Source organism: Zeus faber (genome assembly GCF_960531495.2).
Source record: "Zeus faber genome assembly, chromosome: 15".
Lineage (NCBI taxonomy): Eukaryota > Metazoa > Chordata > Actinopteri > Zeiformes > Zeidae > Zeus > Zeus faber.
Genome location: NC_137194.1, coordinates 9,029,769 through 9,054,509, shown reverse-complemented (window position 1 = coordinate 9,054,509; position 24,741 = coordinate 9,029,769). Strand labels below are relative to the sequence as shown.

At 44.1% G+C, this 24,741-nt stretch overlaps 1 protein-coding gene across 1 annotated transcript in view; it reads left to right on the top strand.

Annotated features, from left to right (window-relative positions):
* The window catches only part of pex14 (peroxisomal biogenesis factor 14), a gene marked incomplete at its 3' end in the record, with an annotated part of 51,657 nt that extends 29,212 nt beyond the window's left edge, over positions 1-22,445 (top strand). The window contains exons 4-9 of the mRNA XM_080015465.1: positions 3,931-4,056; positions 6,367-6,452; positions 10,267-10,369; positions 14,023-14,120; positions 18,852-18,943; positions 21,977-22,445. Coding sequence (XP_079871591.1) covers positions 3,931-4,056; positions 6,367-6,452; positions 10,267-10,369; positions 14,023-14,120; positions 18,852-18,943; positions 21,977-22,445 — 974 coding nt within the window. The remainder of the gene's footprint in view (positions 1-3,930; positions 4,057-6,366; positions 6,453-10,266; positions 10,370-14,022; positions 14,121-18,851; positions 18,944-21,976) is intronic.
* Between the last annotated feature and the right edge of the window lie 2,296 nt (positions 22,446-24,741).

Genomic DNA, 24,741 nt, shown 5'->3' with positions numbered 1-24,741 from the left:
GTGGCGTTCACAGTAGAGCTACTTCATGGAGTATGAAAATGACTTCCATTTAAAATGTGTTACTTGCCAATGCCATCTTAAAGCAATTTGTTTTACCTCTCCTTTGCCAAGATAAAGTCATTTTTTTTGTGTGTTTGAGTGACGTGTAATGTATTCCAGCCTCATCTAGAGAATTGGGCCAGCTACATCCTCTGCAATTAACAGATGTGACATCCAAAGAGCATTGGGTGTCATTTTGGTACTGCAATCCAGTCTAGACAATTAGCAATTGCACACATAATTACCAAAAAAATACATTTATTTTCAGGACATACTGAACAACATCCTCCATCTTTCAACTTGACACTCTGACCTTGGCCCCAAAGCTGACATTATTCACAGGGATGCATTGGCATTGCTGAGCTGTGTTCAATTTATCTGGAAAAGTACAGCGAGTCCAAATGCATTCAGCATTACAGGAAGGGTCAGTATGAAAAATGTGTACAGTAGATTCTATGTCAGCCAGACATATATGATGCTTTGACTTATTTCCTTTTTTTTCTCCCCATCACCGTGTCCCAGTTGTTATTGACTTAAATAAATAATGCTAATAGCTTTCTCCCTGAGTGGAGGGACAGTGATCAAGGGTCATGGGGAACACAGGTAGACTATCTGTATATTACCATACCTGGTTTGAAGGTAAGGGGAAGGATAAGGTTCATCATCCCAGATATTAATAGGATGCTGTTTGCAAGTGGGGTTATGTGACTCACCTCTCGGACAAAAATGACAATGACCAAGGCCTGTGTAGAAGGTAAAGGGATTGATGTGGTTATAAATTACTCCACGGCGCCACCTAGCCTAGGCCTTGCCTACTTTGTCATCAGTACAAGGCGATAAAGAAGGGAAATGAGAGCAGAGTCCTCTTTTTTAATACATAAATGAATACTCTATGAAGGTGGTCATTATTTAGGGCATGCCATAGTCAAGCAGCTGTAGCCCCGCAGCAAACGACATGTAGAAACTCCCGTGCCCATGAAGCATGAGAAGCAGCTTGAAGTTGCACTCCACTTTTCAATAACCCATTGACCTCCATCTGTTTATGACCCCTGACTTGCATTTTCTTTTTAAATATGATATTCAAAATGTAAGTAATTTTCAGTCAAGGGCAACTACATAATTCAGACGTCGGACGGCAATGGAAAAAAGGCATTCACCTTTTACCGCCCAAAATATTTTAGTAAGCAATTTTTATAATTGGCTCTCTGGCCTGGGTCTTGACCCATAAAGTTCAAAACTGCCAGAATCAGAGAAATGGATTTTATCTAAGAGCTGTGCTGCCTCTTTGCCCTTAAAAAGTGCCCAGAGAATAGGGGCCTGTGAAAATGGAGCCGTAAATAATGTGACGAGCAATGGGTTTTCCTTTAAATAAATACCGATCAGGTTTATGTTGAAAGACAATAGAAAACGTTGCCCAGATATGCAGTTTACAGTATTTATAGCTGTAATATCGAGGTGCCAGCACCGTAATTTCATGCCCCAATGAGAATGGCAAGGTCAAAGCAAATGCTTTGGCTGAGCATCTGCTAATACTGTGACTCATAAACAGGCACTGTGTGTATCAGGTGCACAAAATAATACAGTATAATGAAATACAGAATAGCTTTCCATTATTGTTCTTTTTTACGGTGTCGTCATTAGGTGTAATTTATGTCTTAAAAAATTCATCTCCTCACAGTTCGATCCGGATATGGGGGTCCAGGGGTCATTCCACAGGTTCGGGAACCAGTAAAAAATTTCATGATCCCTTTTTGTGTTCTTTGCCTTTTATATGTAAAACTCAATTTCACCTTGTTCTCTTTTCTTTCATAAATGGATCTGAGGGGTCTTTCATTTGTTGTTGTCTTACCACCCCCCAACAATAAACAGATCAGAGCATACACCATAGCTGAGTAAGCTATAATTTGACAAGAAAACTGGCTTTATGAATTTCCATGTATTTTATTTTGATGCGAGGTGCAAAGCTCTTTCATTATGTTGCACAAACAACATTAAATAAAGGGAATATCGATTAAAATGTACATACATTAGGCTCAAACTAGCCCAGAGTTGATTTCAGAAAAGCGCAAACATTTCAAGGTGAACAGGAGAAAACTGTCCCCTAGACTACGGAAACACATTTTTTATTTCTTCCCGTTTGGTGAAATGGAGATCTTGCATGTCTCACTCAATAGTCTGCCACCGTGTAGTCTGCTGTGGTCAGATGAATCAGGAGTCCAGGGACACATTATTGCTTATTGGACAGTGCAGCCTGACTGCACAAGCTCAGCACATGGTGCTCGCCACTTCCTGGCACTCAGAACCTGCCGTAGACGACAGGCTGGCCAATGTTTGCCTTCAATTATTCAACAGTTTTCATGGCCATTTGATATCCTTGGAGCATTTAGGCAGGTGATGGAAGGGACCTTCTCTTGGCAAAAGCTATGTGGGAAACTGTGAAAAAAAATTCTGATTGTCAAAGGTGACGATTGTTGTTGGGTTTTTTTTCCACACTTGATTTTATTGACTCACATCTGCCAAATTCCAAACCTTGGGAATAAAGTATTTTTGTTTTTGCTTGGTGTTTTTATGCAAGGCTTGAAATGGTATTCATCGTTTTTATTAACAGTACTTGTTCCTACATCTGGTCAGTTATTTCTGTCACAGGAGTCGATAAGTTGTATTATCAACAGGCCACGCGGGCTTATTGAAGACCGTTCAGCTGTTACACCAACCATATCAGAACATGGCGGTGCCGTTTCTCCATTATCAAACTAGGAGCTGTCATTCAAAACAACTGGACTGGTCCCTTGCAACTGGCTCTCCGCGTGTCTAAAAGGATGGAGGAAGCCCTTATTGAGCATGTATAGAATTCTCAGTCCCTGGGGAACCGTCCAAGTAAAAGGCTCTCTCGGCAAAAGGGGATTTTCTGTCAGGAGGCAGGCAAACCCAGGAAACGCACTCAGGGAAATGGACTGGGAAAGTGATGGTAAAATGGCAGTTCATGAGGGCCTCTTGAGCTTCACAGGATAATTCATAGACTTGAAATATAAACTGTGCTGTTGTTTCGATGGAACGTATGCTACACTTATCAGTAACCAAGTCCATTGGACAGGTTCATTCCAAACAAATATATTATGTATTTTGATAAGGAAGCCGCACCTCAAACCCGATTATTTGTTCACAGCTTTTTTTAATTTTTTATTGTTTTTGCTTTTTTTTTCTGTTGCAGTTGTAAATATTATTTTTTGGTTAGATTATGATGCCCATTAAAAGATGAGACCTGTAGCAATGGCAGCATATGGCGTCTGAAATAAAATCCTTTCTTCCCACAAAAGGAGATGTTCATATTGGATTTTTTTTTTATCAGCTCTCCTCTGATTCTCCATCGGGGAGCTCTTTGCAATTTAATCATCACTAAAATCATTAAAAAGATCTGAAGATTAAATTATATTGGCATTTGCAAAATTATGTAATACATTTACATCACAATGAAGAAATTAAAATAATGCATTTTCTCTGTCTGGGGTGTATGAAATCACCTGGGAAATTTAACTGGAGAAGTGGACAGACTCTTATTTTCTTAGTCTTAGGTGACAGTTTAATTTGCTTTGCAGAGTTTCCTATTTCATCATATGAAATTTCCACACAATCTACTTCGAATGGGCATCAAGAAAATTTTTTGAGAATAAATTGTGAATCGATCCATTAAAAGATAAAAACTAAAAGTGTGAGGAAAGCAAGATTGGTTCTTTTCCCTTTATTTGTTCTCAGTTTCCGTATGTTTGATGTTGAAGATTTGTGAGCACTTTGGTCATATTTAGGAGTGTTTATTTTATTTATTTTTTTATTCATTTCCTGTGACACGTGGCCACCCGGTGACTGTCCTTGTGGTTTGTCTCCTGATTCCAGGTCTGACTGATGAGGAGGTAGAGCTGGCCATCCAGCGCTCTGGCAGCACAGAAGAGGTCCTGGCGCTGAGCCCCGTGGGGCCCACACAGCCACTCCACGGCCCCCTGCTAGTCCCAGGACCACACAGTGAGTCCACTCCTTCACAAACCATGGTCTCCTCTTTGATGTCTGTTAAGATACATCACATCCGTAGGTTTATGGCTGCTTAGATGTTAGATGGATTTGTAATTTCGATTTTTTATTTTATTTTTTTTATCCCAAAGGGGGGGGGGGAGCATTTTTTGAGGTATTTTATGTTTTTTCATTTTAGAAACTGATTCCATGTCCAAATATTACCACTACTTCTACAAGCAGCTGCGTGTTTATTAATATGACTGTACCAAATTCACCAAAACCCTACTACCATACTGGGAAAGGGACATTGTCTTGGAGCAATCTTGTGAAATCGCCCCTGCCATTCCGTTTCAAGGGTTCACCCCGGCAAGACCCCACACCTCAACCCCTATCTTTATTACCTCAGCAGGTTATGAGCGCTGTCCACTGATTTACCAATGCAGAATGAAGTCTGCATAATGCTTAACCCGTATGACAATGATTCCAGATGTATTCCACCCTCATTTATTACCACACTGTCCTTGACTCCCACGGCATCTCATGTTTTGTAATGAAAGTGATGTTGATGGGATGGCCATGTAGTTAGGGAGACTCGCAGCTCTCCGTCCATAGTGGGGGTTTTATATCAAAACGGCTATAAGGGAGCTGCATAATGAGGTGAGAGCGGGTAGTCTTGTACAGGGGGTCACGCCGAAAAGAGGGGGCTACCTCCCTTTGATGTCCTTGTTATGGGGACGGCGCACGGGGACCCGCATCCATCTCTGTCGGAGTAATGGATACTCTGATCTCTATTTCCACGTGGCGGAAGGACAGGAAGGCCTCCACTGAACCCAATAAATTTGAGAGGAGATTGGAAAAACGGGGGATGGAGACCACAGCTCCACGCCTTAAGTGACCAAATAAAAAAGGGAAGATGGCAGAGAGGGGAAAAAATGGAAAGATTGGAAGAATGGAGGGTTGTGAAAGGGGGAAGAGAGCAAGCGAAGACCCCCAGTGATGCGGAGAGGCTCATTCAGGGTCAAGCGCCCATCCCAAGGACTCCAAGGCCTTTCAAATGCACAGCATTCTGGGATAGGCGACAATCCATCGCGGCCGTAATGTTGATGAAGACACAAATTTATGTGGTTACCATATGGACTGCGGGGAGTGATTTAGAATTTTCAATAGAAAAGGTGGTGGGTTCATCCCCAAATGCACCAGCGTGTTGGAACATGCCCTTGAGCGTGGAAAACCGTATTGCATGCACCTTGGAAAGTGTTCTGTATAGACCAACTCCGATGCCTGGTCTCCTCATTTAATTTGCATGTCATATCATACAAGTGTCAGGGCACAAAATCAATCCACTGTACTTCCTTTGAGCCAGTAAACATATCTATCACATAACTTGTGATGTGAAATTAGAGCTGTAATAGAATATCAGCGGTACACTCCAGTGTCCTAGTAATCCATCATAATTTCTAATTCATTTGGGCTCGACCAAGGAAAATAGGAAGGAAAAACTCTCATGTTTCCTTCACAGAGCCTTTTGTTGTTTAGTGACATTTTCCCTTGAATGGTTCTCTTATGTCTGGAAATTTCTCGTGAAAGACAGTTGGCCCACCCAGCTGACAGCTCACACAATGACGCACTTTACTGTCACTCAACGACAATCAATATTTCAAAACAAACACACACTTTCATACGCAGACACACACACACACGCACACACACACACGCGCACACACACACACACACACACACACACACACACACACACACTCTCTCTCACACGCTCACACAAACACACACGCACTCACTTTTCTGACCCTTCTGGTTTTTGAAGGTTTATATATTTACATCCTGCCTGGTCCCAATTTAAAATAAGCAGATGACAAAAGTGCTCTTTCTGGAAGAGCAGGAAGTGATGTTTGTTCATGCGGAATTGCAAATGTCACACAATGATGAAGAAATGCATTGTTTTCAAAGAGGTGTGTGGCAGACGAGGCAAAACCTTTTTTTTGGGGTCTTTATTCTTTCAGTGAGGAAGCCTCTACCCTTGCTGCCTTGTAATAGAAGTAAATCCACCTCATTGACGATAAGTTTACTGTTCTTTCTGTTTAGAACAATAATTACCATGCAATACACCTTTATTGCTCCCTTAGGGGAAAAGAGGTTTTGGACTCACAGTAATGCCGATTTCACAGAAATTGCACGTGTAGAACACATGTCAACAGCATATACAATATAGTACAAAGCTGAACACATCTTTCACTGCTTCACATAATTCATTAATGTTCCCTTTTCACCTTAAATGTTTTGCCAAGCACTCTGGTTCTTGTCCAGGTCCAGCAGGCTACAGATGGAGGGACTACGGTGCTCTCACAGTCCTCATGGTGGGCATGGCCTTTGGGCTGCATCATCTGTACAAGGTAGGTTGCTGAAGCGAACGTACCGTCCCGCTTGTGACTTCACTCTAATACGGTTTTCATTATCCCCTAAAATACTGATAGATGACGCACAGCGTGAGGTTAAATCTGTCAGTACAGTCAACCGCTGATATTCCATCCATATATTTGGGCTTTGGGACTGCATCAGTGCACGATGAGTTATGGCGCTGGAGTAAAAGGCGCCTCTGTGCAACATGCCTCTGGTCGAGTTGTTAAAGCCTCTCTGCTTTACATCAGAGCATGAGCTCATTTAGCAACCTCACAACCTCCTAATTTCCTTTCCCGCTACCTCCTCCTATTGGACATTTATTTTCAGATTTTATTTTATTTTTTATATAAAGTTGCTAACGCAGCACATAACCATCTTTTGATATTCAACTGTCTAAAAATAATCACCCTTATTTTATTGAGCTTCGCAGTTCTGGAACATGAGCCTGCGAGGCCTCTTGTCCCAGAGTGCCATTAATCCCACAGCGGTTGTTAGTCGGGCCCTGAGTGGCATGTGGAAGCCATTACTTTGATTTTTAGAGGAGGACGAGGGTTCCTGCAGTAGCTCTTTTCCCTGTATGACAAATTCACTCGGGATGTGTGTTTGCGTGGGTGTGTGCGTGTGCCGTGCACCACATGCCTGTACGCAGCGTGGCCTGTACGCAGCGTGGCCTGTACGCAGCGTGGCCTGTACGCAGCGTGGCCTCTGCTCACATACACAAGATGTACATCATATGCAAACCCTGAAGATTTCTTCCTTCCATAAAGGACTGAGTCTTTAGGCTGTTTTTAATTTGGTCTCTATTTTTGAGTTTTGGAAGATTTGAACGATATGTTTGTCAAGGTTACCTAATTTTCATCTTCAAAGTAATGGTGTTATTGTTTTGTCATTTCAGACAACTAAATACGTGTCTGTATATATATATATATATATATATATATATATATATATATATATATATATATATATATATATATATATATATAATTTTTTATTTTTTTTAATCAAAATTATTATGCAAATTATATTTTTCTCTGATTTTCATCAACCATTAGGGTATAATTCAAATGTTATTGAACAAACCCCCCAATGATAACATTTAAAAATAAAAAAACTCAAAATACAGTGTTCCAAATTATTATTACAGAGTTTCAAAACATTTTATAGGTTGTAAAGAACTGAAAATGGTCATTTGTTAAATTTGCAGCATTAGGAGGTCATATTTACTGAAATCAAAAGCTATTTCAATCAAAAACATCTTAACAGGCCAAGTTACATGTTAACATAGGAGCCTTCTTCGATATCACCTTCACAATTCTTGCATCCATTGAACTTGTGAGTTTTTGGAGAACTTCTGCTTGAATTTCTTTGCAGGATGTCAGAATAACCTCCCAGAGCTGCTGTTTTGATGCCAACTGCCTCCCACCCTCATAGATCTTTTGCTTGAGGATGCTCCAAAGGTTCTCAGTAGGGTTGAGGTCAGGGGAGGATGGGGGCCACACCATGAGTTTCTCTCCTTTTATGCCCATAGCAGCCAATGACACAGAGGTATTCTTTGCAGCATGAGATGGTGCATTGTCATGCATGAAGATGATTTTGCTAACGGAAGGCAGGGTTCTTCTTTTTGTACCATGGAAGAAAGTGGTCAGTCAGAAACTCTATATACTTTGCCGAGGTCATTTTCACACCTCCAGGGACCCTAAAGGGGCCTACCAGCTCTCTCCCCATGATTCCGGCCCAAAACATGACTCCGCCCCCTCCTTGCTGACGTCGCAGCCTTGTAGGGACATGGTGGCCATCCACCAACCATCCACTACTCCATCCATCTGCACCATCCAGGGTTGCACAGCACTCATCAGTAAACAAGACTGTTTGAAAATGTGTCTTCATGTATTTCTGTGCCCACTGCAACCGTTTCTGCTTGTGAGCATTGCTTAGGGGTGGCCCAAAAGTAGGTTTATGCACAACTGCAAGCCTCTGGAGGATCCTACACCTTGAGGTTCGCGGGACTCCAGAGGCACCAGCAGTTTCAAATACCTGTTTGCTGCTTTGTAATGGCATTTTAGCAGCTGCTCTCTTAATCCCATGAATTCGTCTGGCAGAAACCTTTCTCATTATGCCTTTATCTGCACGAACCCGTCTGTGCTCTGAATCAGCCACAAATCTCTTCACAGTACGATGATCACGCTTAAGTTTTTGTGAAATATCGAATGTTTTCATACCTTGTCCAAGGCATTGCACTATTTGAGGCTTTTCGGCAGCAGAGAACCTTTTTCTTTCCCATATTGCTTGAAACCTGTGGCTGCTTAATAATGTGGAACGTCCTTCTTAAGTAGTTTTCCTTTAATTGGGCTCACCTGGCAAACTAATTATCACAGGTGTCTGAGATTGATTTCAGTGATCCAAAGAGCCCTGAGACACAATACCATCCATGAGTTTAATTGAAAAACAAAAGATTTAATGTTTATGACACTGAAGTCCAATTTGCATAATAATTTGGAACCCTGTGTGTGTGTGTGTGTGTGTGTATATGCCTATTTTCCCCTACCCCTATTCTAAAACAAAATCCTAATTCAATTTTGCGGTCAATCTAAATGTATTTATTGGGATTAACAAACACAAAGTACAGTAAAGTTATGTAACTTTTCAAATAGAGACAATGTTAAAAATACTAAAATGTGAACTGCAATCATCAGGAAATGGTCAGGGGTGTAATGTAAAATGCGTGCTGACTAGTAAACCGGCTAAAACTCAATTTTTCTTCAAGAGGTCTTGTCAACTTTCCTTCTTCCTCTTCCTCCCTCAATCCATCGCTCCGTCTACCTCACACAGCCACAGTCTCCATGGCTCCAGTCCGCTGGCTCTTGCAGCAGCAGGACGAGCCAGCCGCTGGTTTCCTGGGAGGTGGGATCCCTCGGCGGGACAGCGCAGGCTGCTGTCATGTCACTAGAGCGCAGCGGCAGTCGCACCATATGCCCAGGCTTCTGCCCATACTTTATTTATGCTATGGAGCGCCTTGTAAACACTGCGCTCCCAGCAGCCCGCTTATTAATTACTACGTGTTGACACTCATTTAATCTTTTTCTCTAAAAAGTGTTTATTACTTGCACTCAGGTGTGCGCCAGACGCCACCTGCGTTGGAGGAAAATCACGGGCTGGTCCGGGGCGGCAGCGAGGTCCAAACTAGCTGTTGTAAATGTTGACACTGATGACTTTTTTTTTTTTTTTTTTTTTTTTTTTTGCCCTAAAATGCATCTGTTTGTGATTTGAGTGGAGTTTGCTCGTGGTCGTTTGCTGAGCTCAGCGCCACACGAACACATGGACAGGATTCACTCAAACGCTCTCAGACGGCACATCTGGAAAACACACCAGATAACAAGCGTCCTCGTTTGGCTGTGATACGTACGCACTGCTTGATGGAGTTGGGTTCATTCAATTGCAAAAGGCCGTTGGATAATGACATTAATTCAGCTTTTGGAAGGGGGTCGTTTTCATTGTGATCGAAATCATGTTTGTCATTCTGTTAACGATGGGCCCATTTTGCTGCTTCTCATTTGCGTTTGTTCTTTTTCTCACGCTGTTACGCAGTGTGCACACATCCATTCTCGCTGCTCAGAAGCTATAACAATGCGTGCACATTATCAGACAGTTTAGACAATGGAGGGCCCCGGTCCAATAAGACAATGCCTTTGACCCTCCGCAACCAAGCCGGCACTCCGTCCTTCCTCCTCCTCCTCCTCATCCTCTTCGCTCTGTCCTTTTTCTGTCGCCCCGAACCGTAATGACGTGTCCCTCTTTTAATTGCAGAAATACATCCTTCCCCTCATCATGAGTCGGCACGAGGACAAGAAGCATCTGCAGAGGATGGAGAGCAACATCGCGGCGATGAGTGGCACGCTGACACAGACAGGTGAAGATTAATATCTTCATCACTTTCTCCCTCCTTAACATTTTCCTTCATTTATCTGTCGCCAAAATCGAGGGGGGCCCCGGCACGTTTTTTAACAAATGACGCCGCTGTCATTTCGCTTTAATTTGAAATTGCTTGTTTACTGTCAGGCTCGGGCTCAATTAATTACGTTTCGCTGAAAAGCTCTTAACCTCAGAATATTAATGAGGGGTTGGGAAATGACAACCCCCCCCCCCCCCCAATCACCCCCCTCCCCCCATCACCCCCACCCCCCCACCCCACCCTCATCCATCCCTCTCTGCGTGTGCCAACCTCAAACCCCACTCGCAACCAACGCTGCCACCACTACCACCATCCACTCACCTCCCCATCGGTGGCGAGAAAGTTCATTTTAATTTTCCAGTGGTGTGTGTGTGTGTGTGTGTGTGTGTGTGTGTGTGTGTGTGTGTGTGTGTGTGTGTGTGTGTGTGTGTGTGTGTGTGTGTGTGTGTGTGTGTGTGTGTGTGTGTGTGTGTGCGCGCGCCTGTGCGCGAGGCGTCTGGGCTCAGCATTGGGCCCGCTGTGATTAAGTGTGCACTGACAGGTGCGGCTCCCATGTCGGACAGGTGAGGAATCTCAACCTGGCTGTCAGACGGAGCGAAGGGAGGGGGGAGAGAGGGGGATGCAATAGAGGGAGGAGGGAGGGGAGGAAGGAGAGAGATGCATTCCTTGCTCTTCGTCAATGTAATTAAACATGGTGGGAGGTGGGGAGAAGGGAGACGCCGGGGGAAGTTTGGTCTCGTTAGTCAGAAGCGAAGTTCAGCTCGGGTATCCGTTCTCTGATACGGAGTACAGTAAAACTCTTCTTTTTCAATACTAATTGTCAATCACAATAATTATTATTCTTAACGGTAATCAAACTGTGTTGGTTGGGCGGAGGTGAAGGTGGAACAAGGACAAATATATACCCAACTTAAACCATACAAAGCACCCATTGTTATGGCCATGGTTATTTTCCATACAGTGCCCCATTAAAGCGAGTCACAACTTTGAGCTGTACACGAAGCAGCAGACCGGCCGGTTCCTCTGGATTGCATCGTTGTCGGCAAAGATGAAAATGTCGTCGCTATCACTCGATCCTATCGCAGCCGTGCTATTGTGTTGTGGAGTAAGGGCGAGGCCGGTGCAGTGGTTGCGTGCAGCCTGCTCTGCACCAAATCTGATTAACAAATCTAAGCTCTTTCATGGTCATTTTGGCCTGGCCATGCAAACACATTTCTGCCGGCTATCCTGCTACCAATTTTCACTCCCGCTCTGGTTCTGAAGATCGCACACTTGGAGCCCCCCTCCCCGGTCCTGTCGTGAACCGAATCGGTCGGAATCGAATCGGAAAGCCAGGGTCCCTGCTTTAGCCAGCGTTGAGAACTACTTTGCTGTGACTACAGTAGCCAAGCTGCTATTGTAGTTAATGACTGTTGTAGTTAACAGTGAGGAAGAGGGGTTGCAATTACACCAATGGAGTTTCTCCTCTTCTTTTCTCTCCCTCTCTCCCTTTCTCTCTCTCTTTCTCTCACTGTCTGTCCCTCTGTGTCTCTGTGTCTCTCTCTCTCTCTTTCGCTCTCTCTCTATCTCTCTACCCCCCCCCCCCTCCACTCACTGAGTAATAGCGACCAACTGCCTGGCTGCTGCCAATTGCTTGAACCCCCTTTTGTTAAAGTTCATGTATTTCTCTAGTGCCGGACGCAATGGAGTGATGAATCCCTTTGAATGGGGACTGCATTAGTCTCTCTCAGCAGCCCCAGCACCAGACTCGGGGCCTTGACTCCCATTATGATTTCCCTACAACTTCACAGAGACAATTAATGAATGGATCTTGGAAGCACTTCAGCACGGCACAGGCTGTAATGGAATTGTGCGGCTGTTTGGGCACTCTTTGTCAGTGGGAGCCATATTGGTGACCAGCTGGCCATTAAAGGCAGAGACAGGCTTGGACATATGTAGTGTACATTATATGGAAGTATTTACTGAATAATTTACTGAATACACAATGTGGGACCTCCTCACAGCATCTGCGAGCCTCACAAGTCTGCTCGTCTCAGACAGAACTCTCTCTCACGCACGCACGCACGCACGCACGCACGCACGCATGCACACACACACACACACACACAATAACCACTGCTACAAACTCTTCCTCTGATTCATGCATGGCCAAAGTCATTGACCTCATTCTTGCCCTGCTTTCATAATATCTGTGATAGCTGAGGGGAAGAAGTTCTGTGTTTCTGCCGAGTGCCTTGACGTTGCAAAATCCTCAAAACGAGTTGGACAGCAAACAGTCTCGTCCAAACGGGTTTAAAACAGTTTTTGGTAGTACAGTAATACTGTCTGGCAAATTGTCCTACACATCTGGAAACGCTGAGATGCGGTGCAGGGGAGGCATCCATAAAGACTAAGTGGGGCAGCTCCTGGTGTAGCATGCACAACTGGCCACTAACACCTTTTTAAACACTGTTTGGCCAGTTTCCTTGACTTTAACTGCCACCTTTTACAAATCCCCCCAAAAAAAAGGTTAGTGCGCGTGGAGGCACGGAGCGATGGTCTCGTGAGCAGGTCTCCGCCGCGCTGTTATTTCGGTCAAACCAACAATTCACGCCCAAGCTCATTATTCCAGAAGATTCTGCAACCGTGAAAGGATCAAACATTTCAGCACCACACCCATATTGGAACCGTTCCGCCCACTTAAACACAGGTGTCACTACAAGATCTTACATCTTTTGAAAAATGAAATACTATCTCTGTGCTGTTTTGCACTCCCCGAAGCAGGATCTTCCCTTTGTCCTGCCTTGAGCTAATGTTGGCGCAGGCCTCTTTACATCCTGTCCAGTTGACAGTAGCGTAGGCAAGCTTTTAACCATTGGTCTGACAACCTCAGCAGTGAACCGCCACAATATCTGTTGATGTTAATCCCATTAGGCTTGATTTAACACTTTACACGGCCATGATTTATATGTATGTTTATTGGTTTTCTGTAATATAATCAGCTCGGGGAAACTTAATGCATTGTTTGGTAATACACGGGTGGCTAGAAGCACGGGGCAACAAACTGTGCCCGGTGTTATTTGAAATCATACACCCTCTTCCAACACCAACACTTGAACTAATTCAATCTTCAAAGTCAATGGAAAAAGAGCAATATTTATTGGGATTAGGGGGGACATTTTGTCTGGCAGCCTCCTCCCAAATGAGAGCCTTGTTTTTTCCTTTGTTGATCGTTTGAGGATTTAAGATGCATTAGAAGGCAGTGTCTGGGCGGATAATGGAAGGTTAGAGACTGTTATTTGATTTAAGTTCAGACACTTGAGATTAATATCTCCATCCACTGCACAGAGGTAGCCCACCCGCCCAATCCCTCCATGACCAAGAAGCGAGGACTTAAGTTACTCGTTATTAGCTTTGATTGCAAATCCGAGACAAGGCCTTCCTTTCAATCCTGCTCAGTTTATAATAAAAAGGACACGAGAAAAAAAAAAGAAAATACAAATAGTGTGTGTGTGTGTGTGTGTGTGTGTGTGTGTGTGTGTGTGTGTGTGTGTGTGTGTGTGTGTGTGTGTGTGTGTGTGTGTGTGTGTGTGTGTGTGTGTGTGTGTGTGTGTGTGTGTGTGTGTTCACAGTCAACCAGCTTCAGCAGACAATGGCCACAGTCCAGGAGCTCCTGGTCCAGCAGCAGCAGAAAATCCAGGAGCTGTCCCAGGAGCTGACAACATCAGAGGTAACGACCGCCTCAACGCCGTTCAGGTCACGGTCTGCCCGGTGACGTGGCATTTCTTGGTCACCAAAAAGGGAACAATCTAGGTTTGATCAAAACTTCCACTCACGACTTGGGGTTGTGGAGAAGGCCAGCGGTCACCGGAGAGGACCAAACTGCCCTGGGGAGATTCTGAAGTTGCCGAACGTTGTTGCCGGTGCTGTCGGCCGCACAAAACGCAAAAGAATTCCGACACGCGAGGCCTTGTGATTAATGGAGCTCCCGTTTCCTGGAGGTTTTTTTTTTTTCCCCCGTCATGCAGTGTCCGAAAGTCAAAAGGGACGAGATGTGATTTGATGTTAAACTAGTCAAGCTTCTCTCAGTTGAGGCACCGAGGAAAAAAATGAAAGTGTGAAATTAGGGCATTGTAAAAGGTAAGATTTACAGTTAAATCTATTACATTTTAGAGACTCCTCCATCCTCTGTGTACTAAAAGTACCTGCGCTACAATGACTTATATTGAACTAGTATTGGACGGAATTATTAATCATGATCAAACTGTCTGCGAGAAAGTATGAGGACCGTAATCTTTCAAACATAACGCCACTTTTCTTTGCCTTGATTTTTACGGTCGATGTTGATAATCTGTGGGGGATTTTAACTGTAAGGTGTGCTGCATTGAGTAAGTGTTTGTTAAATGGGACACTTCAAAAACTTCAAACTTTAGTGCAAGAATGAAATGACGCGCTCCTTTTATGACGCCGGTTGTAAATTTCCGTCTGATCCACGGGCCCCCGGAAAAAGTGCCTTTGGAAAAGAGACAATCTTAGATAATGTTTTATGTCCACAGCTTGTTAAGCACGTGGGTGTTTCACTGTAGCATCTGGAAATCGCGGACAAACATATGCGAACACATCTGCTTTGGCACCAGCAAAGAGGAGAAATGTGAATCCCCCCCCCCCCCTCCTTGGATGAGGTTCATCAAAAAGGTTCAATTCATAGCTCACTTTGTGGCGTTTTAAGCTCTTTTTCTCCCACACGGTTTCCTGACATGGAGCTGAGGGAGTGTGTGGGCCCACATCAGCGCTACGGCATTGTCACGAGCAGCGCTCTAATTTAACTCGCGCCGACTTGAAAGAGAAACTCTGTGCGGCCGCCGTTGCGCCGAAGGACCAGCCCCCACTTTAAACAATGAGAAACCTCCGAGCCACAGCGGAATGAGGGATGTTTTTCTTTTCATTTGTCATCGCCAAAACACAGATTGGATTAAAACGTGTCTACTTCATTTGCCATGAGTGCCTTGTTGGACAGTGGTACTGTATAAAAAGTATATTTCACTTCAAAACACCCATTAAACAAATCATAAACCCTGCTTTATAGCTATGGTGTCGATCTTAAATTTTCCACCGCGAGTCTGAATAAGGCCCTTAGTTGTCTCGGGCCATGGGAGAAATTGGGAAATTGTTTTCAGCTCCTTGCCGTGTGATCAGAAACACATGTTGGATTCGCCTCACTACTTATTCACCGTTAGCGGCTTTTGGGTTTTGCCACACCGCCCTGCTCAAAGTCGCCGTGTTTGGCAATTACACCTCTCAGCGAGGAAATGTGTCTTTAACCCGAAACACATGGAGGCCGCTCTTTCCTCAGCTACTATGTAAACATTTTTCATAGTTGGGAAACCGCTGAGTTGCAGCGTGCGACTTCTGTCCCCAAACTGGGGACCTCATTATTGCAGCGCGTTTAGACAGACCGACACATGCGCACACACACACACACACACACACACACACACACACACACAGACCAAACATGCAGGCATTACAAATTGCCACCTTGGAAAACTCCAGGACCAATGGCAATGCTTCCTATTTTTCAATGTTTATATATTCATATATATCTTTAACAGAATTATCATGCTGTTGCCTCTTACCACTGCTATTAAACGCCTGGTCCAAGGATGAAGTGGCCTAAGGCTGATTCCTCCCCAATGTTAAACAGTCAGTTTATTTATTTTCCATTATCATTACAAATCTGCCAGTTAACAGTGTTTGCCCCGCCGTTGCAACTCACTGATAGTTCTCTTCATTAGTGGATGCACATAGAAGATTAGAAACCGCCTCTTTGCTTGTACAAGACGAACTGCCAGTGGGAAAGTGCATAAATAGAGTAAAATCAATTGCACTGTACCAGTGTTTCCACTCAAAAATGCTCCTCTGGGGATTTCCCGTTGAAACTAATTCTATCATAAATATACATGCATTACACGAAAACACACTGTCTGCCGGTGGAGTAACTGTGAATTAATTTGCCTTCAGACACTCTTAAACAAGCCTTGTTAGAGATCTTATCTTGTTGCTAATGGTCCACAGGCATTTATCTTCATTTAGCGCTCGCCTATCCTTGGGTGCTGCTAAAGCTGATGTTCTTTCTGTGTGTGCTTGTCGTATGTATGTATGTGTATGTATATATATATATATATATATATATATAATATATATATATTTATTTTTATTTTTTTTTCCTTTGGAAGCACTTAGTTAAGCAGAAGAAAGGGGCTGACCCCTGCGTCACCCAGGCAACCACCCAAGACATATTAGTTGCAGCACTATCACCCCAGTAAGCAGGACTGTCGAGAGCTTGTTTACATTTTAAAATGATCTGACTTCATTAACTCACTGAATTTTTCTCATTTGTAAAGACGGTCAAAAGCCACCAAAATATGGAAACAAGTTATAAATTTGAATTGGTCAATTGCACGCACATAAACATGACGCAAATACTATGTCCAGATGAAACGTTCACTTTGTCTGGAGCAGTGTACAACGTACACCTTCCTTTAAACTCGTTCTGTAGACCAGTCGTTTTTTCTTTTCTTTCCCTCCTCCAGCGGTAAAGGGAGAGAGAAGCCGTTTCCAGCCTTATTATGCAGATGCCTTGGGGAGGTGTGGGATTAAGATGGTCCTAATGAGGTGAAGGCTGTAATAAGAGTGTCTTCACCTGGCCTCCGCTAAAACACGGCTCCTTATCATCCAGGTTTAGGCGCCGATAAGCCGCCGCCCGCCTCTCCTCACTTACACTCTCTCCTCACTTTTCCTCTGCCTCCCTCCCTCCGCTACAAATGAGTCTGATCCCTTTCAGATGTGATTCAATTAATTTCTCTTTAGATTTAATTACAAGCGAAGGAATCCACGTTATCCCTCTCCCCTCGATGGGGGGTCCACGCTTCCTAACAAGCCGCCTCTGTTGAGCCAGGAGCGCCTTAATTACAGTTTTTAGTTTTTCTTTTATCCCACTTTTCCCCCTCATACCCAATCCCCCCCCTCCCGTCCCATCTGTCCAGCTTCAGTCTGGTTCTCTCCAGGAATAACACTGAGTGAGTCATCTACACCAAGTGAAGTGGTTTCCAACCTTTTTTTCACATCGAGGATCCTCAATTTGATACGCGTTAGGACCCCCGGGCCCCATTTGATAGAATCTGTCTCTGCGAGTCCAATCTGAGAAGATTTTTATTGTTAGATATGATTTTTCTGCAAACTTCCTTACCGGTCTATTCTATAGTTAAGGAGATAACAGTGGTCTGTAATCTAATGGTGCTAAGGTCGTATGAATGAAATGCTAATGAATTGGTGATCTATGGTCAATGATCTATTGAATAGTCAATGATCTATTGATCATTTTGCTGGGGACCCCTGGAACCTCTCAAAGGACCCTCGGGAGTCCCCAGACCCAACGTTGAGAACCCCTGATCTAGAGCACCAGCCGCTGCAGGAGGATGCTGGGTGAATCATTTGTTTGTTTGTTTGTTTGTTTTTGATTTGAAGTGCCAGGAGTAATTGTTGTGTGGAACTCTCGTCTTTTGTTCTCAGGAGCTCGGAGGGATTATGGCAAATAATGTGGATTATTATTTTTTTTTTCTTATTCTCCTCAGTTCACGTGCCGTGTTGCCGTGTTCCAGCCTCTTTATTTCAAAAACGACTTCAGTTTGTGTTTTCCTCCGGCAAATGACTGCGTTTCCCTACCTTGGGGAGAAAAAAGGCCGCGCAGAGAGAGATTTTTGAGAGCAATTTGCCATTCAAATATTTAACAGGATGCCACAATTATCCGCGGATCCCTATAGCAATTTATGCTCCCTCAGTCCCTGTCTGATAACCCACACCTTTGATAAAAGACAAAAAAGAGCAAAACAAACTGCCAAGCTTTGGTCTGCCGTTGTGAATGCTCCCATTGTTCAATAGGAGGCTACTGACCTATTCTAATCTTTCCTAGGTAGTATGGAAAACTATGTAAAAAGGGGATGATTCACCCCGACTGTCCGTTCTGAGCGATGCATACTGTAAATATGGCCGCAGTGCGACTGTTTGTCTTCCTCTCTGTCAGCGCTGGTCGCCCAGGAGGCTCGCAGGCAGGCGGCTGGGAAGTTGTTATATGGTGATGGATAACTTGACTACACAACAGCGTGTGGCTTTGCACATTTGCATATGCTATATTTGTTTACCTTGAAGCCTGCGGCCCATTCTTTTCCCCCCTTTTTTTATATATTGTTCTCTTTATTTCCCTATGGCAGCAAGTAAACATAGTATACAAGTTGAAATAAGTTAGAAAACACAACCATGACTTTGTGCTGACATGCTATCTGAATTGAAGATTGATGTGTGTGTGTGTGTTTGTAAATGTGCAGGTTTGTGTCTCTGTTTGCCTTTGAGCATTCAGTATAACAGCAGCTTATGTTCCTTCTCACTTTATTTCATCTTCCAGTCGTCTTCCTCGACCAACCGCATCCTGGACACTCAGACCGTTGGGGACTTGAAGGCTGAAATCGCCTCTTTGAAGGGTCTACTGCTCAGCAGGTAGCACACTAAACACACACACACACACACACACACACACACACACACACACACACACACACTCGCCACAGCTTTGCATGACAACATGGAATGGTTCTGTATTCTGGTGGTTATACTGTAGGATGTAATCCTCCTCTTCATTTGCAATAGATGATGACTATTTATCTGCTGATTATATCCCTGAACATTTGAGACTCTGCAAAAGAGGAAATCTCCATGTCCTGATATCGATGCCAGGAGGAAGGACACCATTTAGAAATATACCTCACGTTAAAGTGCATTTCTTTTTAAACATCACCCACTTAAAGTCTTAGCCCAAACAGTTATTTGAGAATTATTAATGTGTTTATGTATTCCAAATTCCAATAATTTCAAAAGCTGGAGGGGATTGCGAAGCCATTGTCTTAACATGGAATTTACAAATACAGCAAAATTAAGTAAAACTTTGACAAAAATATTTGTTACCGTAATAGTCAGCGGGAACAGGAGGTAAGATTCTCACCATGAATTGACCAAAATTGAAAAAATCGAAAAATTTTAGCTATAATCAGGAAGATTGTCAGTGACGTAATATGTGTTTGCTGACAAGTAAACAGGCTAAAACACAATTTGACATCGATATGGGCCGTTAAAGTCAAAATCCAGTAATTTGGGGCATTTTAGACATTTTTTCCGATTTTTTTTATTTTATTTCTTTTTTTTTTTTTTTTTTTTTTTTAAGATCAATTTTTGATTTTTTTAATAGGGCTCCCCCCTGAAAGTTGATCAGTAGAATCATGAGTCAGTCGACTGAGATTCTTCAAGTCAAGCAGTTGCTTTTTTTTTTTTTTTTTTTTTGTTTGTCAGTCAGTGTGCATTCCAATAACAGTCCCAATCGCCCCACTCGGGATGGCGCCCTGCCTCCCTCGCCCAATTCTCGCATATTCGCATGGAACAGGCGAATCCGATTGGACTGACAAAATTCCGAGTCAGGTTTAGGAAGTTGTTAAGTCGCTCAAGGTTAAACATTTTCAAGGTCTCGTTAAAAACAAATTCTTGGCAAGATGCGATGCCTCTACTCTACCTGCTTGGTCATAATATCCACATTGCTCAAATATCGTCAGATTACAGATATCAAAGTTTTCTTTCATCAAAACAATTGTGATGTTTGATTTTGAGAGGAACTCCAAAACGACAAGTTGGAGAGATGTCACATTCTTTTCCACATACATTCCTAGCTGCCTTTGGTGCAGTTAAATGCCAGCTGGTTAAAATGCATAAAGTGCCAAGATTCACAGTGATGTCAGGCACAGGCTGTCACTAGTTTTTAAATGCAGACCTTGATTTTACCAGTCATTAGCATGCATGATTATGTATCACTGCTGCTAATGAAGCTTCAAGTAATGCTTTACATCAGAAAACTGACGAAGATGAAAATCACCTCGCAACCGTCAGGTTGGGGATGCTGCTGTTTACCGAATACATCAAAATCAGTAATAAGCTTTCGTGTTTTGTTTTCCTGACTTTCCCTCTGTTTATTACAATGGCCTTGTTTGCAAAAGGTTAATCACAAATTAAAAGACGCAAAATCACCATCTGGTATCAAACTTGTCCTTCTTTTCAAATGATGCAAGTTGGCTTAAACGTTTTTCTTTTTCTTTTTTCATCTTTTTGTCTACTGCATTTAAGATGTAGCTTTCTTTTTTTTAATCTTAAAAGCTACAACCGATGCTTTATTTATTTATATATATATATATATATATATATATAAAGAATCTCAGACCATCTTTACCAGGTGTGACAAACATCTGGATAATTGGGTGAAAAGGCTATTTTCTCTTCTGTAATAATGAGAATTACACTCGATTCTTTGTTTGCATACTAAAGCCTACGCAAGCGCTAAGAGTGTGCTTTCTTTTAAATCCCTCTGTTAAAAAAAGCCATGTTGGGGGTTTTTTTCCATTGTGATATGCTGAATTCTGGCTGATAATTTCCCTGTGAAAGTGGTTTCACACTTTGATTGACTTTCAATGATCTGTTATTTTAAGGAAGTTCAGGTTTTAAAATTTTTATTTTTTATTTATTTATTTTTTTTCAATCAAATTTATTATTTATTCATTCCTAAGAGGTTACACGTGCTGCTCCAAACACGGCAGATTTACCATCTCAATTCTGGATGTGTCTCGAAGGCCTGAAGTCATTGCTGCTGCCTAGAGGAAATGAGTGATAGGAAGCATGCAGCGTTGAGCTGAGACCGCTTCAACCACTTTCACACATGCAGTCTTTCCTGGCAATGTTCCGGGAGCGTTCCCATTTATGAATAGGAGCAGGGGTCGATATTCTGGGAAGTACGTTTTCCACCTCAAGACCTAGTCACAATTCTGGGAAAATGCCGGTAGGGCTGTGTTGTGAATGGAAGCGGTAACATTGCCGGAACAAGAACGCGAAGTAGAGGAGCCAGGAAAAAACAAAAAACGGCACCGGCTTAGATTGTACGTCCAGTGCCAACAGATTGTCCAAACGATCGCATCGACGCTGCAACGGACTGTCCTTTTCCCCATCGATGCCGAGATTTAAAGGCATGCGTGAAAAGGCGCAAGGCGGAAATGTTTGTGAATGTAGCTGCTTGTGTGAATAGTGAAAATCAATTGCGGTGCCAGAAAGGTTATCCCAGTAATTTACCGGGAACCATGTGGGAAAGGGGCTTAAGATTAATGTTATATATGTGGGATTACGGTGCTGAGAATGACATTGTCATTCCTCATTCATTTCGTTCTGGGGATGAGTTCAGACATAACTGGGGAAAAAATGTAACACACTTCCTGGTAGGAAACTCCGATGTTTCCTCTGCAGAAGCTGCTTTGGCTTCTAACTGGTTTTAGCCGCTGCTCCCGTCTACTGCCCAAGCGGGACAGTCCGAACGAAAGCACCTGCAGCCGGAGCTATAGCGGTAACTCCTCAGGCCTTCGGGACACAGCCTTTGTCTTGACACCCCCAGCGTGGTCGTTTCCTTTCGGTTTGGCATCAGATTTGTTCTTCCTCTGTCCAACGCAGGAGGCAGTTTCCTGCCACCCCCTCTGTCCCCACAATCCCAGCGTGGCAGATCCCCCTCAAAACCACGTCCGTCTCCGGCCCGTCTTCGGTCAACCACACCAACAGCAGCAGTGACATCTCCCCCGTCAGCAATGAGTCGGTCAACTCCTCCCCCATCAAAGATGGCCGCCACAGTCCCCAGGACGCACTCGGCGGGCCTGACGGGGCTCTGGCCGTCAATGGCGACACGGGCGCGGTGGGACTGGGCGTCCCGCTAGCCCTGGATCTGAAGGACCAGGTCCGCATGGAGGTGCAGGGGGAGGAGGAGCAGCAGGAGGAGGACGATGAGGAGGAGGAGGAGGAGGAGGGTGGGGTAGAACGTCTGAACATGCAGACCTTGGATCGTCGAGGCGGCGACGGACAGATCAACGAGCCGGTGGACAAGCTGCGGAGACCCGAGGGGGCCAGCAACGAGAATGAAGTGGATTAGGGCGCAGCTCAAACACCTCGTCCCCGTCTCCACCGAGGGCTTTGTTTCCCTCTGCAGCCTTTATCCGTCTGTGTTTAAGTGTCGCCTTTTTTTTTTTCTCTCTTTTTTTTTTTTGTGGGAAGGGTGGCACCAATCATCACTGTATCCCTCGATTCTTCCCATCACATCTTAATCTTGAGGAAAAATGCGGACACAGCAGGGATGGTGGAAGAGGCGAAACGGACAAAAAAAAAAAATAATGGATGCGCGGCGCCCTCGTTGACACGCGGCTTACCTCAATTTACCTTTCATCATGCAAACGAAATGGCCGCATGCCCGGGCAGGTGAGGCCACGTGAAGTTTCAACCGGGGTGAGAGATGACAAGCAATAGTCAACACCAAATTACCTGACGGGGCCCGTGTGCAGCTCGCCGCCTGCTCGCAGGGCTCTCGCCGCCACCGGTTGGTTTTGCGTGACGTTAATCAGCCGACGCGCCCGGTGTCCTTGTTCTGACCGCACCGGGCAGCGCGTGTTCCGGCGTCGGGAGTCGCGCTGCTGCAATCCAGTCCCAAAGTACGGGCTGAACTCCGCCGCCCGCCCCCCCCCCCCCCCCCCCCCCCTCCCCCCCAGCCGCAATAGGAGGGGACGGGCTCCTCCAGGGCCGCAGCTTTCAGCCTCTTTTATGTGTCCTTTCACATCGGTGTCAGCCTGTCAATAATTCACAAGGCCGGCAGAGTGGCATTTGGGTGAAATAAAAAGCTCTGAAATTCGAGATTAGAACGTGATGACGGGCTTTGTTCCACTCCGGTGTCAGGGAGGGCTCACACGCTGGAAGGAGGGGACCTCCTCTGCATCCCTCGCCCACACCACCTCCTCCCCCACCCCCACCACCGCCACCCCCACCCACCCTCCCTTTTTTTTTTTTTTTTTTTTTTTTTTTTTTTTTTTTTTTTCCTTCTTTCTCTTGGAGCCGAGTTGAGCGGCTGTGCGAGGGAGGCCCGGTCTGTCTGCTCAGCTGCGTCTGCGTCTCCAGCAGGGCTGCTGATTTGGTTTGTGAAGTATGTTAATAATCAAATAATCAACAAATAACAGATGTATTAGTTCATGCCGCTTGAAATGTCAAGGAGGCTAAAAGCGGAAATCTAATACCGAAAGCCCTGTTGCGTTATATTATATTCCGTGACAAACCCTCCGGTCCAAATTATGTGGGGCTTCCCACCGTGAGTAATCTTTGCGCAAAACGGCCCGGATATTTTGTAATTAAACCGCGGTAAGAAAAGAAATGAGGGATGCCGTGCAAGTTTACAACTCATCTTTTTCTCTTTTTCTTTTTTTCTCTTTTATTCTTTTTTTTTTTTTTTTTTTGTTTTTAATGGCAGGTTTGGCTCAGAGTGTTTGTGGCTGGGGCAGAACGTAAGAAAAAGAAAATACCCAATGATTGAACCCGAAAGTAACAAATGAGTGCACTCCCTATTGAATTACTCAGTCACTGTTCAGCAGACAGGAAGCAAGGGCATTGGTTGGGGAAACGAGGCTATCGGCTCTCTTGCGGTGACGCTTCCATCTTCCATCTCACGACACAACGCAACAGTAACACAGTAAATAACGCAGGTTAAACATCACTGAAATACGATTACACAATTAACGTTTAGGACATTACTGTAAATGGAGTTGATTTTGTTTGCTGCTTTTGGATCCCGTTTTTGACGGGAAGTGAGGTTTCCATGCGATGGTCAGGGTTTTGGTGAACTGGAGTCAGGCCGTTTCACTCCCGCCTCTCGTCTGCTGTGATGCGGTTTTCCCCGCACTCGTCCTTTCTGTACCCCGATTAGAACCCAGCTTCGTACGTGAACCGGAAATGTGACGTCGGCGAGAAATGTACATACTTGTAATAAATTTGATTTACCACAAGGACTTGGATTCGACTCGACTCTCACTTCTTCTTAAAAACAATGAACAGAAAATCGTCACAGACCCCGGCGACCACTTAGTTCCCGTTGGTGCACTCCACAGACGGAGAATTAGCACAGGGTTAGCTTCATTGTAATTCTGGTATAATGACATAAATGTCACAGAGGTATAGCATGTAGACAAAGCTTCAGGACCATTTGGGGATTCGCAGGTCTTGATCATGTGAACAAACGATGCTTTTGATATATTGATATAGATTGAATATCACCGCATATGGAGGGGTGGGAGACAGGAGACTGCAGTATATAAATACATCTAAAGTGACTCATATCATTGTGGAAATAGCGAAACATGACATTTGAAAATGGATTAGTTTCTATCCCATACAGTTACAACAATACATAT